The sequence below is a fragment of the Rhipicephalus microplus genome, chromosome 3 (assembly GCF_043290135.1).
Source record: "Rhipicephalus microplus isolate Deutch F79 chromosome 3, USDA_Rmic, whole genome shotgun sequence".
Classification (NCBI taxonomy): domain Eukaryota; kingdom Metazoa; phylum Arthropoda; class Arachnida; order Ixodida; family Ixodidae; genus Rhipicephalus; species Rhipicephalus microplus.
The window spans coordinates 272,292,087-272,308,836 of NC_134702.1; the positions used below are offsets into that span (position 1 = coordinate 272,292,087).

At 44.9% G+C, this 16,750-nt stretch overlaps 1 protein-coding gene across 1 annotated transcript in view; it reads left to right on the forward strand.

Annotated features, from left to right (window-relative positions):
- The window catches only part of LOC119159806 (calcium-activated chloride channel regulator 2-like), a 665,495-nt gene that overhangs the window by 223,001 nt on the left and 425,744 nt on the right, over positions 1–16,750 (forward strand). Inside the window, exon 6 of the mRNA XM_075888302.1 lies at positions 2,774–2,898. Coding sequence (XP_075744417.1) covers positions 2,774–2,898 — 125 coding nt within the window. The remainder of the gene's footprint in view (positions 1–2,773; positions 2,899–16,750) is intronic.

Consider the following 16,750-nt stretch of genomic DNA (forward strand, 5'->3'; position numbering starts at 1 on the left):
GTAATAAAAGCAGACCCTTCAGAAAAACGAACAAGGCCTGGAATGATCAGAATGCCTCGATGTACCATAAGGTAGTAGAAGCACGTCGCCATCCACAATGTTTCTGCAATCAACGTTAATTACTTCTTCTCGGGATGGCCAAAGAACATAATCTGAAGTGGTGACAAGACGAATGCGCTGTTCGGGTTCCGATACAAAAGAGTCTGTGGGATTGAGGTGGATGAGACGCTGTTGACAAGATATAGAAGCACGTGCAGACAACGGAAAATCCCACCCCAAAAGGAGTTCGTGGGTGCACTCACGGAAAACTGCAACAGCAATATGATGACGATTACCGTCTATGAAAACGCGAACTGTACACCGGGCGAGTGGACGACCAATGGCGTTCGTCGCAGCACGGAGAGACGGGCCCGAGTAAGGTGTTGTTACTTTGCGGAGACGGGAGCAAAAATCAGAGTGAATAATGGAAATAACAGCGCCAGTATCCACTAGAGCTTCGACGCGTATACCTTCGACTAACACTGTTAACAAGTTTGATGGTCTGTCTGGAGGAATTGCTGGCTGTCCGGTGGATGCAGTTTTCCCTCCTAAAACTGCATTGGGGAGTTTTCCAAGTGGGCATTCAGGACATTGGAGGCGGGTCGCAGAGGCGACACGGAACGGCGATTGGGAGGTGGTGAGCGGCGGCGAGACTCACGGGAGTTCACAGGCAGACCACTACTGTAAGGTGGAGAGGGCGAACGCTGAAAAGAAGACTGGTAAGGCATGCGCCTGTAGTTCGTGAGTGGACTGAAGCGTCCGCGTTCCTCTGGAGCGTAGCCACATTGCTCGTCCTGTTGACGCCTTCGGCAAAAGCGAGATATATGACCCCTATAGCCGCAATAATAACAGATTGGGCGTTGAGGACGTGGCTTGGCGTAATACGGCTGTGGGCGCATCGGTGGTTACACTGACGCCACAGGTACATGGCCACCTGGTATAGCCGCTGGTATAGTGGTGGGTGCTGAGAGCGCCGCGACTTCTGCGTACGTTGGTACCTGACGAGGTCTGGATTCGGCCGAACAAGGTGAATGTGACGCAGACGCAATCTCTTACCTGATGATGTCCCGCAAGTTGGTTGGAGCTGAGGCTAAAGTAGACGGTTGGGCGCAGGAAGAGCAGCGCCCATGAAGCTCCTCGCGAACGATGTCGCGCACCAGGGCACGTATTTAGAGGGTCGCAGGAAGACGAATGTCCGAGGCATTATGGCAAAGACGAAGAGACTGAAGTTCTTCTAGTCTCTGGCAAATGGTGACGCCATCTTGAGTCGTGGTAGGGTTTTGCGACGCAAGCGCGTTGAATGCGATGGTATTTATGTCTTTGATAATATGGCGTAATTGTTCGCTTTGAGACAGCTGAATTTACACGCTTGCACAAGGCAATGAGATCCTCAATGTACGAGGTGTATGATTCACCAGCTAGCTGAATGCATTCAGCAAGCTTCTTTGTTGCTGCTTCGGCGCGGACACTGGGGGAACCGAAAATCTTACGGAGCTGCCGTGCGAATGTGTCCCAGTCGGGAAGATCTTAGAGGCGGTTCTAAAACCAGGTTTTGGCAACATCAGTTAGGTAGAAAGGGACCGTATGCAACTTGTGTAAAGTATCCCACCTGTTCAACTCGCTGACGAGATCGTAGGTGTGTAGCCATTCTTCAACGTCATCCCCTTTGAGACCCGAGAATACTGGCGAATCACGCTGGTGGCTGTGGATGGCCAGGGTCGACGGCAGAGGCTGCACTGGGCTGGTGGTGTTGGATGGACCGGGATTGTCTTGCGCTGCCATGGCAGGTGGCAGTAGATGATGACACGAGCGGAGCTCCAGTGGTAACGTGCGAGAGGACTTGGGGATCGAGAAGCACCGTCCACCACTAATGAGGAAGAGCTTTATTCGAGGCGAGCTCGAGCTGGCACACACTGATGATGATATTTAAAGATGAGGAAATTATACAAATGATGATGACACGTCCAATTGATAAAGAAGAGTCGGTGACTGCGCTCACATATATATATATATATATATATATATATATATATATGTTGATGAAGGCCAGACTCTAGGCCGAGACGTCGAAATAAACCACGTTGTGACCACTCACGGAGGATCTACTTGAATATATATATATATATATATATATATATATATATATATATATATAGTCATTATTAGTTGCGCCACGCTAGATTACATCCGATCAATGAAACAAATCTCTTGTTCTGATTAAGCAACACATGGCTGGCTAACTCGATTGCCAACACAATTTTCGAAATGGTAACCCTCAGCGATCTCGCGTGCACGTTCATAAGGATGGCGATCTATGATTGAGGTCCGCTAAAAAATACAGTGCTACTGCAACTACGGCAATGACTGACGATGCAAAACAATGCCCTCCCACCCCCACTTAAAAAATTGTCATGCTCCCGTAGCCTGCTAATAACACACCTGCTGGTCTGTCCGATGCAGACACTGCCGCACGTGCAAGGAAATGGTCATACTACACCGGGCGAACACGCAGCGTACTTCGTAACGTGCTTGATTGCGCAGGCGTTACCAACCACCCTTTACGCGTCTTTGAGTCTGCCATATGAGCAACCTGATTTGTTTCCACCATCGTGCTGTGGCATTAGCTTCGTGAGGCATACCTTAACTGGTATTCTCGTAAACTCGGTACAAAGGTTACGTTATTCTGCTTTGTCTGGTTCGTCCGTGCAGCTTATCGACGGATTCCGTTGCGCAGGTGGACTCGTTCTGCAATGACAGCGCGGACTTCGCTCACAACGCTGACGCCCCGTCTCCGCAAAATGCCCTTTGCGATGGACGAAGCACGTGGAGCGTCATTTCAGCCACGGATGACATGCGCCGGTGAGCACAATACAGTGAATGTATATATATATATATATATATATATATATATATATATATATATATATATATATATATATATATATATATATATATATATATATATATATATATATATATATATATATATATATATATATATATATATATTTATGAGATCTAACAGACAATAATGCCAAGGAATGTATAGGGCAAGTTATTAGAACCAATGTAACGTAGATAAAAACAAAGAAAAGTGGGTGAAAAATTAACTTGCCTTCAGCTTGAATTGAACCTATGACCTTCGAATAAAGCGTTCGATGCTCTAACCACTGAACTATCACGGCGGCCATCCCCTCAGCCACTTTATTGGGTTTATATGTGAATTTAACGCGGGGGTGTCAGTCAGCGCCGTCTGTAGCCAAGCGGCGAGTGTGGAACACCATTTTATAAGCCTGTGTGGCGTCACGTAGCACGTGAGCTTATTCCGAGCGGGCAACTGGCCGATAGTCCCTCGTGTACAACCAAATGACATCAAGTTTGCCAGTACGAGACCCTCGTTAATGAATAAAAGAAAGAGGTGTATACCTAAGGGCTCGTTTTTCCGTGTTTTGACACAATATTAATTAGATATATCAGACAATAATGCCAAGGAATGTATAGAGGAAGTTATTGGAACAATTGTAATGTATATAAGAATAAAAAAAAGTGGGTGAAAAAATAACCAGCCATGAGCAGGAATCGAACCTACGACATTCGAATAACGCGTTCGATGCTCTAAGCACTGAGCTATCACAGCAACCTTCCTCCAACCCACTTTTTGGGGTTTATACGTGAATTTAAACGTGCGAGTGTCAGTTAGCGCCATCTGTAGCCAAGTGGCGAGTGTGGAACACCACTTTATAAGCCTGTGTGGCGTCACGTAGCACGTGAGCTTATTACGAGTGGGCAACTGACCAATAGTCCCTCGTGTACAACCAAATGACACCAAGTCTGCCAGTACGAGACCCTCGTTAATGAATAAGGGAAAGAGGTGTATACCTAAGGGCTCGTTTTTCCGTGTTTTGACACAATATTAATGAGAGCTAACAGACAATAATGTCAAGGAATGTATAGGGCAAGTTATTAGAACCAATGTAACGTAGATAAAAACAAAGAAAAGTGGGTGAAGAATTAACTTGCCGTCAGCTTGAATTGAACCTATGACCTTCGAATAAAGCGTTCGATGCTCTAACCACTGAACTATCACGGCGGCCATCCCCTCAGCCACTTTATTGGGTTTATATGTGAATTTAACGCGGGGGTGTCAGTCAGCGCCGTCTGTAGCCAAGCGGCGAGTGTGGAACACCATTTTATAAGCCTGTGTGGCGTCACGTAGCACGTGAGCTTATTCCGAGCGGGCAGCGGGCAGCTGGCCGATAGTCCCTCGTGTACAACCAAATGACACCAAGTTTGCCAGTACGAGACCCTCGTTAATGAATAAAAGAAAGAGGTGTATACCTAAGGGCTCGTTTTTCCGTGTTTTGACACAATATTAATTAGATATATCAGACAATAATGCTAAGGAATGTATAGAGGAAGTTATTGGAACAATTGTAATGTATATAAGAATAAAGAAAAGTGGGTGAAAAAATAACCAGCCATGAGCAGGAATCGAACCTACGACATTCGAATAACGTGTTCGATGCTCTAAGCACTGAGCTATCACAGCAACTTTCCTCCAACCCACTTTTTGGGGTTTATACGTGAATTTAAACGTGCGAGTGTCAGTTAGCGCCATCTGTAGCCAAGTGGCGAGTGTGGAACACCACTTTATAAGCCTGTGTGGCGTCACGTAGCACGTGAGCTTATTACGAGTGGGCAACTGACCAATAGTCCCTCGTGTACAACCAAATGACACCAAGTCTGCCAGTACGAGACCCTCGTTAATGAATAAGGGAAAGAGGTGTATACCTAAGGGCTCGTTTTGCCGTGTTTTGACACAATATTAATGAGAGCTAACAGACAATAATGTCAAGGAATGTATAGGGGAAGGTATTAGAAGAAATGTATTGTAAATAAGAAGAAAGAAAAGTGGGTTTTTTCAAAGTGTGTTTTGTGTTGTTGTGCAGTTCTAGCTTAGCGTGTGACGTAAAGTAATTTTTACGTGACAGCGTTAGAGAGCTTGTATCAGAGAAATTTTGCCGTTGGCGTCAGCACCGTTGGTTGTAAGCAAAAAACTGTGGATGAGCGAAAAATTGAGAAATAAGTACATGAAATAAAGAATAATGTAGGGATCGAAGCCGGGCTGTTCGCATGGAAAGGAGGTTTTATACCACATAGCTACGATTTTACTTGTCGCCGGTTCGAGGAAAAGCACTAGATAAATGCCGTGTAGTGGAAGGAGTCTTTTTTGCACATTTCATTCGACAGGCAGCACAACAAAAACGAGCCTATTCGGTGATCTGTAGGCGTTTTTGGGAAGCCATCAAACTACGTAAATACAGGCCGGGATAGTGCAGCCATCGCCACTAAAATACACACGATCTTTCAAACAGCTATAAAAACGTACAGCAAGGTTCATCTAGAAGAAAACATATCAAGCTTCAAGGTATCAAAACATATCAAGGTTCATCTAGAGGAAACATATCAAGGGGGCACGCCACCGCAACGACAGTGGTCACGAAAATGCCCTTCTTAATGCAGGTTTTCGTCCTGTTGTTCGCACCATTGCTCCGCCTTGGCTTCCTGGGTAACCACCCGTTCCTGGACTATTACCAAAGCGCGCCCTTCACGATTCAGTCGCTGGCCTGGAATGCCTCTTCACAAGAAACCCCGAGGATGCCATTTCCATCGGCCGCTCGCTTCTGCGTCTGGCAACACCAGGCTACTACAAGTGACGGCGTCAACATCGCCTACAAATAGCGGCACCAGGCTCGAGCGCCTTGGGGCACGCCACCGCAACGACAGTGGTCACGAAAATGCCCTTCTTAATGCAGGTTTTCGTCCTGTTGTTCGCACCATTGCTCCGCCTTGGCTTCCTGGGTAACCACCCGTTCCTGGACTATTACCAAAGCGCGCCCGTCACGATTCAGTCGCTCGCCTGGAATGCCTCTTCACAAGAAACCCCGAGGATGCCGTTTCTGTCGGCCGCTCGCTTCTGCGTCTGGCAACACCGGGCTACTACAAGTGAGGGGCGTCAACATCGCCTACAAATAGCGGCACCAGACTCGAGCGCCTTGAGGCACGCCACCGCAACGACAGTGGTCACGAAAATGTCCTTCTTAATGCAGGTCAGTTACCTTCCAAACGCGGCCTGCGTGCGTTCTGGAAATCGCTGTCTTCTTGCGGTGTCGTGCCCCACTTGTGTTATTGGTACATGTAGGTTACTGTGTGAAATGTTGTGGTCTCTTTGTAACAATGCTCAGCCGGTAAATATGCTCCTATTGTTGTCGGGTGACGTCGAACTAAACCCAGGACCTGTTTCACCACCGTCAATGGAAACCATTGCAAATGCAATATCCCGCATAGAAGCATCTCAAACCTCGGTCCTGACAGAACTTTCACTAATCCGAACATCCCAGTCTAGCATTGAGGCGCTCGTGACCACCCTCTCGACTCGTGTTGACACCCTAGAAAAAATTTTGCAGTCGACTCAGTCTAACGAAACAGGTCTAAAGGCAGACGTGAAGGACAGTTTTGCCAAACTTTCTGCGGAAATCGGGGTTCTTACAGGTAAGTGTGATGATGCTGAAAATCGCCTACGTCGTTCTAACCTGCTTTTTTGTGGTATCCCAGACACAAAAGGCGAGTCTTGGATTCAGTCCCAGGCAAAAGTGATAAAATTTTGCTCTGAAAATCTCGGTATTTCCATACCAGAAGACGACTTGGAGCGTGCACATCGGCTTGGTGAATACCAGCAAAACAAAAGTAGACCTATGATAGTAAAATATGCAAGATATAAAGATAAATAAAAAATTCTTGCAGTTGCGTCCAAGCTCAAGGGCACGACTTTTTCAATTCGCGAAGACTACTCAGCTAGAGTTCGACAGGCACGAAGGAAACTATATGACCATGGCATGCTGAGCGGCAAACCCTTCAAGCTACGCTTTGACAAGTTACTACTTGAAAACAAGCAATTTTCGTACCATGCAGAATCTGATAGCGTTGTTGAATTGCAGTCGTAGCAGTCATTTCTATATCTCAGGCATGCGCGTCGCCCACTTCCCCCCCAACCTTGCCTCGCCCCTATGAATGATCCCGTTTGTCAATGTATGGCAGTCTTAATCGCTAATGTGCGTAGTTACCTGCCTAAGAAAGACGCTGTTGAATCCCTTCTGAATGACAACAACACTGACGTTGCAATATTTACGGAATCTTGGCTTCAGCCACACATTGCTGACCACGAGCTATTACAAGACGGCCAAGCGTACGCTGTTCACCGGCTTGACAAGGTGGTGCGGAGGGGGGGGGGGGCGGAATATTGATTTTTGTTTAAAAAAGTGTTCCTTCTTATGTCATCAAAATGAACTGTCAACACGAAATTTTCTGTGTGAACATCTCACTTGCTTCGAAAATGACTGTGATTATTGCTTGTTACCGCGCCCCTAATTGTGATGCCTCCTTCGATTATGAACTAAATACAGTCCTAGTACATCTTTACTCTCGTTCTCCTTTTTGCTTATTTCATACTCTGTGGTGATTTTAATTTTCCAGATATTAACCGGACAAATTTTGAGTCAGATAAGCGCCAGTCCAAAGATTTCCTTGAAATGACCCTGACGTTTAACCTTACTCAGATGGTTAATACACCAACCCGTGGGGCAAATATCTTAGACCTCGTACTTGTTTCCAACCCTGATACAGTTAAATCGGTATCATCCGTTGAAGGTCTAAGTGACCACAATTTAGTGCTATTTAACCTAAGCATCCCACGTCCTGTACAACAGCGCTCAATAAAACACATCAGGGATTACAACAAAGCCAATTTCACAAAAATAAACTCAGAATTAAGTGAGTTCCTTGATTACTTCCGTCGGTCTGCTTCACTTCGTTCAGTAGACGATAATTGGCTGTTATTTAAGAATAAGTTAACATCGCTTGTAAAGTTACATGTACCCCTTGTACGCATTCGCGGTGACCTGGGAAAACCCTGGTTTTCGAACACACTAAAGAGGTTGTTAGAGAAAAAAAAGCGTCTTTTCCGCGATGCGAAGCAATCGGTAATTTCCTCAAAGTGGGAAAAGTATTTTACGAGTCTGCGTCAATATACTTCTGCTTTGAGGCAATCCAAAAAGAAGTTCTTCCACTACGACTTGCAGACCATTATGCGTGTCAACCCTAAAAAATTCTGGAAAATCCTCACACCTAGTAAAAGCTCCAATAACATTTCTTGAGTTACCCTGATGGTTCCAATGTGCCAATTGATGAGCGATCAGATGTAATCAACTCGTACTTTTCATCTGTTTTCACTAATGAACCCACGCTGAACGACTTTGATCCACCAAACCTTTCTCTTTCCGATATGCCTCCTGTAATCATTACTTCTCAAGGAATCTTGAAGCTCATTGATAAAATGAAGATTTCTAGTGCCCCAGGACATGATGGTATTACAGCCAAAATACTAAAAGGCACGAAAGTGTTCTCTAGTTCTATATTAAAAATAATTTTCACGCAGTCAATCACTGACAGTTCACTTCCGACGGACTGGAAAATTAATAAAGTAGTACCTGTATACAAGTCTGGCAGCCACTCAGATCCTTCCAACTATTGTCCCATTTCGCTTACAAGCATTGCCTGCAAACTCCTAGAACATATAATGTACTCACAAATAGCATGTCATCTAGGTAATCATTCCTTCTTTTTCCCCAATCAACAAGGTTTTCGGCCTAACCTATTATGTGATACTCAGCTCTTTGAATTTGTAACTGAGCTTCACTTAAACTTAGACTCATCCTTTCAAACTGACGTCATTTATCTTGATTTTGCGAAAGCTTTTGACTGTGTCCCCCACCAGCGACTTCCGGCCAAGCTGTCATGCCTACAGCCTGACCCCCTAGCGTTGTCATGGATCCGATGCTTCCTGACCAATCGTCTCCAATACACGGTTGTCGGTAATCACTGTTCAGCCACTACTAACGTGATTTCTGGAGTACCACAGGGATCCGTTCTTGGTCCTCTGCTCTTTCTCATCTTCATAAGCGACCTTCCTAATGGCATTTCATCTTCTATTCGACTTTTTGCAGATGACTGCGTTCTTTATTGTCGCATCGCACACTGAACTGACCATGAAATCATTCAAAGCGACTTACATCAAATCGAATCCTGGTGTTCCAATTCATTATTGAAACTCAATATTTCGAAATGTAAAGTTATGCAGATATCCCGTAAGTGCTCCAACAGTAATTACACGTATTACTTAAACTCGATAGCTTTGTCCCTCGTCGAATCTTATCGTTATTTTGGTGTCACAATAAACAAAAAATTGACATGGTCCGATCATATCACCAAATTAGCAGCCGACACTACTAAATCACTTGGTTACATCAGACGTTCCCTTTCCTTGTGTCCCTCATCCACGCGAAAACTGGCTTACGAAACATTTATACGAAGTAAGCTTGAATATGCCTCAGCTATTTGGAGACCTCATCAAGCATACCTCATTAACACTTTAGAATCTATACAGCACCATGCGGCCAGATTCATCTCTTCTAGGTACGGCCGTGATGAAAGCATCAGTGCCATAAAGTCATCATTGGGACTCGAGTCATTGTCGTTCCGTCGGAAGATTGCAAGGCTGTGCTTGTTCCATAGGTTTTACTATAACTTCCCACATCTTCACGGTAAACTCTTTATCCCGCCAAGCCGTACATCTTGTCACCTTTTTAACTCATGCAGCGTCCAGCGTTTGCACGGTTCTACGTCTTCTTTTAATCAATCGTTTTTGCCAACAGCCATTGCAGAATGGAACACTTTGCCAGACTGTGTTGTCGTTGAGGGAAACCCTATTGCGTTTGAGCAGTTGCTCACTGATCATCTTACGCTGTAAAATTCTTTTACACTGTTCTTTTTTTTCGCTTTTATATGCCTGTTTCAAATTGTGACATTTTTTTGTGCTTTTAAATAGGTCTGCATTTCTATGTGTTATGTTTCAGTATTGTGATCCTATATGTTTTTTAACTCTCCCCCCCCCCCCCCTTATGTAATACCCAGAGAGGGGCCCTTAAGGGAAAAATAAATGATGATGATGATGAAGCTTTTCCAGAGGCGTTGACCAAGCAAACAGCAAACGCTAGATAATGTCCTGCCATCTGTGAGGCATTATGAGACTCTTTATGCCGCTTAGAGTAAATACCATTTCGACGCACTAGGGGCCACATTTCGCTGTCGCGTTCAACTCCTAAAGACGAAGCTTAAGGGCCCCCCCAATTCCTGAACACTTTTTTCTACAGACGACCGACGGAGCGGTCATGAGATATGCTAACCGGGAGCTATCAAAGGTAGAGGCTAATTATTATACAATAGAAATGGAGTGCCTTGTTATCATCTGGGTACATCACTTTTGCCTATACATTCACTACAGGCCCTTCGAAGTTGTTAGCACCCACCATTCCTTGTGTTGGCTAGATAACTTGAAAGACCCTTCAGTTCTCGCACGGTGGAGCTTCAGACGTCAATAATTGAACGTTATCCTCTCTTACAAGTCTGGAAGAAAACACTCTGATACCGACTTCCAGTATCGTGCCTCCGTCGAACCACCACCGCTAGAGGATCCAGATGATGATTGCTTCTCGGGAACCATAAATACTGATGACTTCGTCGAGCGGCAGCGAGCTGTGCGGGAACTCAGCAGCCTTGTGAAATACCTCGAGGAACAGCGCTATTTTTCCGAAGGTTTTCAAGAGAGCGCTGGCGGTGTTTTTCTTGCAAAACAGAGTTCAAAAAAACTTCTCGCTCCTTAAAGCCAAACACCTTCTTGTGCTACCTTCAGCAATGAGACCAGAAGTCTTCGAAGCCCTACGCGACGGCCCAATGACTGGACACTTTGTTGTTTCTTTTACTTTTGCAAGAAAGCAGGAAAAGTACTACTGGTCATGCTTGCCGCCGAGGTCACTCGTTACGTCAGAACTTGATGAGACAGTCAGTGACTGAAGACATCCCTGAATAGGCCAACTGCACTTCTGCAGCTGATAGCGCCAAATCGCCAGCCGTTCCAGAGAGAGAGAAAGGACGAAGAGGAAGGGCAGGGAGATTAAACAAATGAGTGTCAGGTTTGCTACTCTACATTGGAAATAAGGAAGGAGTATTAGGAAAGGGAAAGAGAAAAGGAGAGCACTATACGTACAAAGTAGTCAGCTAGTCATTGAGGAGTGGAGCTTTTCTGACCTACACAACTTCAGCGTTGAGACATGCGAGGGGGAATCGCGGCATTTACAGCGTCGTGGGCGATCCGTGGTGACTACTGGTACTGAAAACCTTGGGTTGACAATCTTCAGCAGTTGCAGTGCTGTTGGGGCAGTCGGAGTCTTTACCTTATTCAAAAGCATAAGTATAGGGTCCAGGAGAGATCGTAGCGTCACAGACATGCCATGGTCTTTTTCAGGCAAAACGTAACGACCTGGCACTGTTGTTGCCTCAGTAACTATTGACTGGGTCTGCTGTGACAGTTCGAGTCACTCGATTGTGCTCCGGCGTTTACTGTTGGAAGGATTCTGGCTGTGGCTTTGGCTGCAGCTTTGGTAATGCCGACAATACTTCAGTGTTTCTATGTTCCGGGGTGGTCCTATCTCCTGCTCCGCTACCGTGGTCTAGTGGCTAAGGTAATCGGCTGCCGATCCGCAGGTCAATGGATCGAATCGCGGCTGTGGTGGCTGCATTTTAGATGGAGGCAAAAATGCTGTAGGTCCATGTGCTCAGATTCAGGGGCACATTGATGAATCTCAGGTGGTCGAAATTTTCAGGGCTCTCCATGACGGTGCTTCTCATAATCGTGTTGTGGTTTTGGGACGTAAACGCCCACATCAATCAATTCTCAAAAATTGACTTTGACATGTCTGGTCTAGGAAGCAAAGATGGCGTGTGCCCTGTAAACTACGCGTCACAGTGTCCCTTGAGGTGGCAGCATTTTCGGTGGAGGCGAAAATGTTGTAGGCCCATTGGCTCAGATTTGGGTGTACGTTAATTAACCCAAGGTGGTCGAAATTTCCGGAGCCCTCCACTACAGCGACTCTCATAATAGTGTTGTTGTTTTGGGAAGTTTAACCCCAGATAATAATACTACCGTTATTACAGAGTGTCTTGAAGCGCTAAGGCTTCAGGCGTGCCGCATTCTGACGACTGCAGCAGCTACCTGACGAGACGAACAGTCTCGGACCACCTGCTTAAGGCTGTCTTTTTCCTCCTGTATATGGGGCAGTTATTTCACGAAGCATCATGGGACCAGAGGAAATTGCAGCGCTAGAGTACCACGGTGGCACATTAGCCTGCAGCGGGTGATTAGATGCAGCGCGAGCAAGCTATCATGCTCTGACACATGGCGCACACGTGTCCCAACCCTAAACATTTGTGACGTTCAAGTGGCCTTGGGATGAACGGTCGTACATGAAACATGCAAGGGCCGAGATTCAGCGTTGAATGTTTTTTTTTAAAAAACGAGTCTTTCTTGGGGTCCTTCGATGCAAAAATTTTGGTCTGTCTGTCTGTCTCTCTGTCTGTCTGTTTGTCTGTCTGCCTGTCTGTCCGTCCGTTCGTCCGTCCGTCCGTCCGTCCGTCCGTCCGTCCGTCTGTCTGTCTGTCTGTCTGTCTGTCTGTCTGTAAATTTGTCTGTTTGTCCGTCCTTAACGATACCTTAAACGGCACTAAAGTGACCAAACTATACTACAAACGACCTACCACATCCGCAGCGCCCACCAATAATGCTCAAGGTTCAGCGCTCATTCTTGTGTGATTGTCAATTAAAAAGCAATAATTGCGCATATCTGAGGCACCATAACCGCATGTCAATAATATGTATGTCTATTTTTTACAGAAAAAAGGCATAAATAAGTAATTATAAGGACCGTAGCGTTTATCCCGTTGCGCTGACCATGCAATGCTTGCCGAAAAGGCAAGTGTTTCCAACGCCTTGCTAAGATGACACGGTGGTGGCGCCTACCCGTCGTCTTGCGTTCTACACCTTCCCACTTCAGAGACGGGCGCACATGCCGCGCGCTTCGTTTTCCAGGATGACTGCCAAATAGGGCTCACGTCTCACGTTTTACGGGACTTGATGTGCTCGTGGGCCTCCAAGGCATGCTCGAGGCACTCTAACGCAGCGCCTCGAGCGTGCCACCCACCAATTTTCTTGCGCAGAACAGGACTATTTCTTGCCCAGACGCAGGACTATTCTCTTTCGAAGACACTTACAATGTAACATGCAGATACGGGGCCAATTTTTTATACAGCGAAATGTGCCATTACATATCTATGTCTTAACCATTGGCTTCACAAGACTGTCCTGGCCTGTGCTGGTAACAGGAATGTCGATATCGTAAATTCCATTTATTTGATTTAGTTATTTAGGCATTTTCACAAAGTAATCACAAAGGGAGCTAAAGCAGAGTATGTTTCCCGACTCGGCCCACTATGCGTGAGGCACTTTGGTCAGGTACAGCAAAGCAGCGCATAGAAATAGTCAATAACATACACATAATAAATAAACAAACGAGGAACACGAAAATAACAGGAAAAATGTCAGACGGAGATTCAAGAAAACTGTTTCTTAGCGACAAATAAAAAAGATTATCGGCACTATTATCAAATACTGTATACCTACAAATGCAAGTGTAATATGACAGAAAAACACATACGTTACCTACTTTCAGCACATGTACTTTTCAAGTGTGTTCAATTATTACATTCATAATCTGCTTCCTAAATTGTGTATTTTTTAGCCTCCTGGGCTACCCAGTCGAAAAATACACCAGGCCGTGTCTGGTGTGTTTTTACCGTTCACACCAGAGCGGGAATTCAGACGCGGTTTCTGGCGTATACAGCCCGTCTGGTTTATACGGCTGTTTTCTGGCACGACACGGACTGGTGTGTTTTGGCACGACCCGGGCTGGTTTGTTTTGGGAAAACGAGGACTGGTGAGGTTTGGTAAAAACCACGATGGCGTGTTCTTGCATGACGGGTCCTCGTGTATTTCTTCTCTTTACGTAAATAAATGCATTGTAGATGAAAACATGCACTCTTACGTGCCATGGGCAAAAAAAGCATGCTTGCACTGTAGTGTAGGGTAGAAAATGACTTCTAAGTTTATTTTTGTTCGCTCTTCTCCTCTCAGCTTGATTTTAGGGATGACCTGCATCGCTTCCTTTTCTACAAGGCTTCAGACAGCACTGCAGGGCATGGAAAAGACAAACCATTCATTACAACATTGCATAATTTGATAAATGAAGTTAAATATATTTGTTGCCGATTTGTGCTCTTACTTTTAGAAGAAAAAGTAACTGTGTGCAAATATTCGAACTTTCAAATATTTTTGAGTAGCACTTGCTATTTGATTATTTTCTACTGAGAGTTTTACTATTACAACTTCCCGAAGACAACAGTACATGCCCCATTGAATGTGGCCTCTTCAGACTTATATAAAAATGCTTTATCTAATTACACTCTTACATTGCGGCAAAGCTGACTTTCAAGCGATGGTAGCATTTGCATTGACTCGAGAAAATGCAAGTCCCAACATGAAGATGCACTGTGCCGTCACAGTCACCCTTTTATTTTTTTATTATTCTTCTCCGCCGCATGGTCTACGCTACGGGCATAATCAGATTGACTCACGAAAGCGCTGGTTCAAACCTGCATAACAGGTGTGAACGTTTTATTTATTGTTTCAGACCAAGAAGTCCGAAAAAATTGTACGAACCTTCTCACTATCTGGAATTTCAGGTGTTTTATACGCAGACATCTGCAGGGCAGATCAGCGACTCCGAATGCCAAAGGAACACGCCCTTGTCCACCAAATCAGAAGGACCTCAGCCGAAGTTGATGGTAGGGGGGGGGGATCTTTCACGTGTAAAATATTGTCGACACCGCAATGGTTGCACCAATAATGATAAATAAATACAATACGGTCTGCAATGCCTCATCCTTGATAAAACAAGGGAGCACCCTCCCTCCAGATCATCAACCTAGCCAAAAAAAAAAGCCAGATTCCTATCCCACGATAGTGTGCCTGGGAATCTTTTGCAAATCATCTTGTGTAGCTTCACTCCAAAGTATTCAAAAAATGTAGAACAACCGTGCAAAAAAGTTTGAGTCATGCTCACACTTCAATATTGGAATTCGTTTCGCACACAAAACTTTGCTATTCGCACAGCTCTAAAAAATAAAAAAAACACACATTCTTTTTGTTTATTAAGAAATGCCTATCACTGAACTACGGCAGTTGATTCTAAGCTCACTAAGGAAGCACTAGCAGTAAATATACATTCGCAAAGAATTGTACGTGCTTCTTATACAGCCTAACCAACTGAGAAACTAATTTTTAAAAGTAGGACTATTGTTCAGACAAACCGTGACAAAGGGAAGGCTCCCACACCATGAAACAGAAAGGCTGGGATATCCGTACAATAATGGATCACAGTTGAAGTTTTCTTTCCACAGGCCACTACAGACAGTGGCTAACATGCAACAGGTAGATGCCACTTAAGATTCAACAATACTAAATTATTTCTTTATGCAAATAATCACAAAAGCAAAGCAGCATTGCCTTTGAGCATTTCCCCCTTTAGATACGTGCAGCTTCAGCATCACACCACCACATGAGACTTGCTTCGACTGATGCTAGCGCTGCCAAGTGTATATTCGTTCTTGCCGCATTTTGCTGTTGGATATTGTCACGCAAGCCCACAAAAAATTGTTGCCAAGGCTTATCTCAGCAACGAAGCATTGTGAGTGATAACTCACGCACTTTTCTAGTTTGAAATTGCAGCACCTGCTAAAAATATTGTATTAGAAAAACTGAGGAAACGCACATTATTAGCGCTTGTAAATATTCCACAATAAATAAATTTGAATGGTGGTGGGCAAGCGGTTGATCTTCTATACGAATATATTACTTTGTCCAAGCAGCAACCGCAATTTCGGAAACGAATGATGTGTTAGAATGTCACACACAGTGGTTTATTGCAGAGACAAGCATATGGCAACAAATTTTATGGGGCCGCGTGTAACATAGTCATGAGCAAAAAATGGCAAAAATGGGCATGCCAAGGGAGTGCGTTAAACCCACCGGTCAGGCAGACTTGAAACATCAATTACCTTTTCAAATCAATCCCCGCTCCATTTATAAGCTGCAGCAAACATGCAAAGCCCAACATTTGGCAGCCCTGGCATCACTCAAAGCAAGTTAAGGAGCTGCGTCGAAGCATTCAAGTCATGTGTGCCGATGGGTGGAAATACAACTTGCAGCTGTGCTCATAGACAGGGCACTATAGTCGGCAAATTGGAAACAGGTCATAAAACGCATGCATGGGCAGACATACACACCACTAAAAATAGCAAGTTTCCTCACTAACCTCCGTATGCCTGATCATCTTGTGGAGGCAATTGCTGCTGTTCAAGCTTCTGGCTGCCTTCTGCCGCAAAGAAACTCCAACAATTTTCGTGAAGCTCCTATGCGTGCCGTGCCAGTCTCTGTCTGCCTCATAGTGATGGTAGACCACTCCACCAAATGGAAGTCCTTGTAACTTCCATCAACCGATTCTAGGCGGTTATTGAGGGCATCACACCATTAGCTAGGGGAACCTGCGCACATACAAACAACAAAGTATTTCATAATAAAGCAGCAAAATAGCACTGATTACTTCATCCCGAAAGCTGAAACGATGTGCTGATTTTCATAGACTCT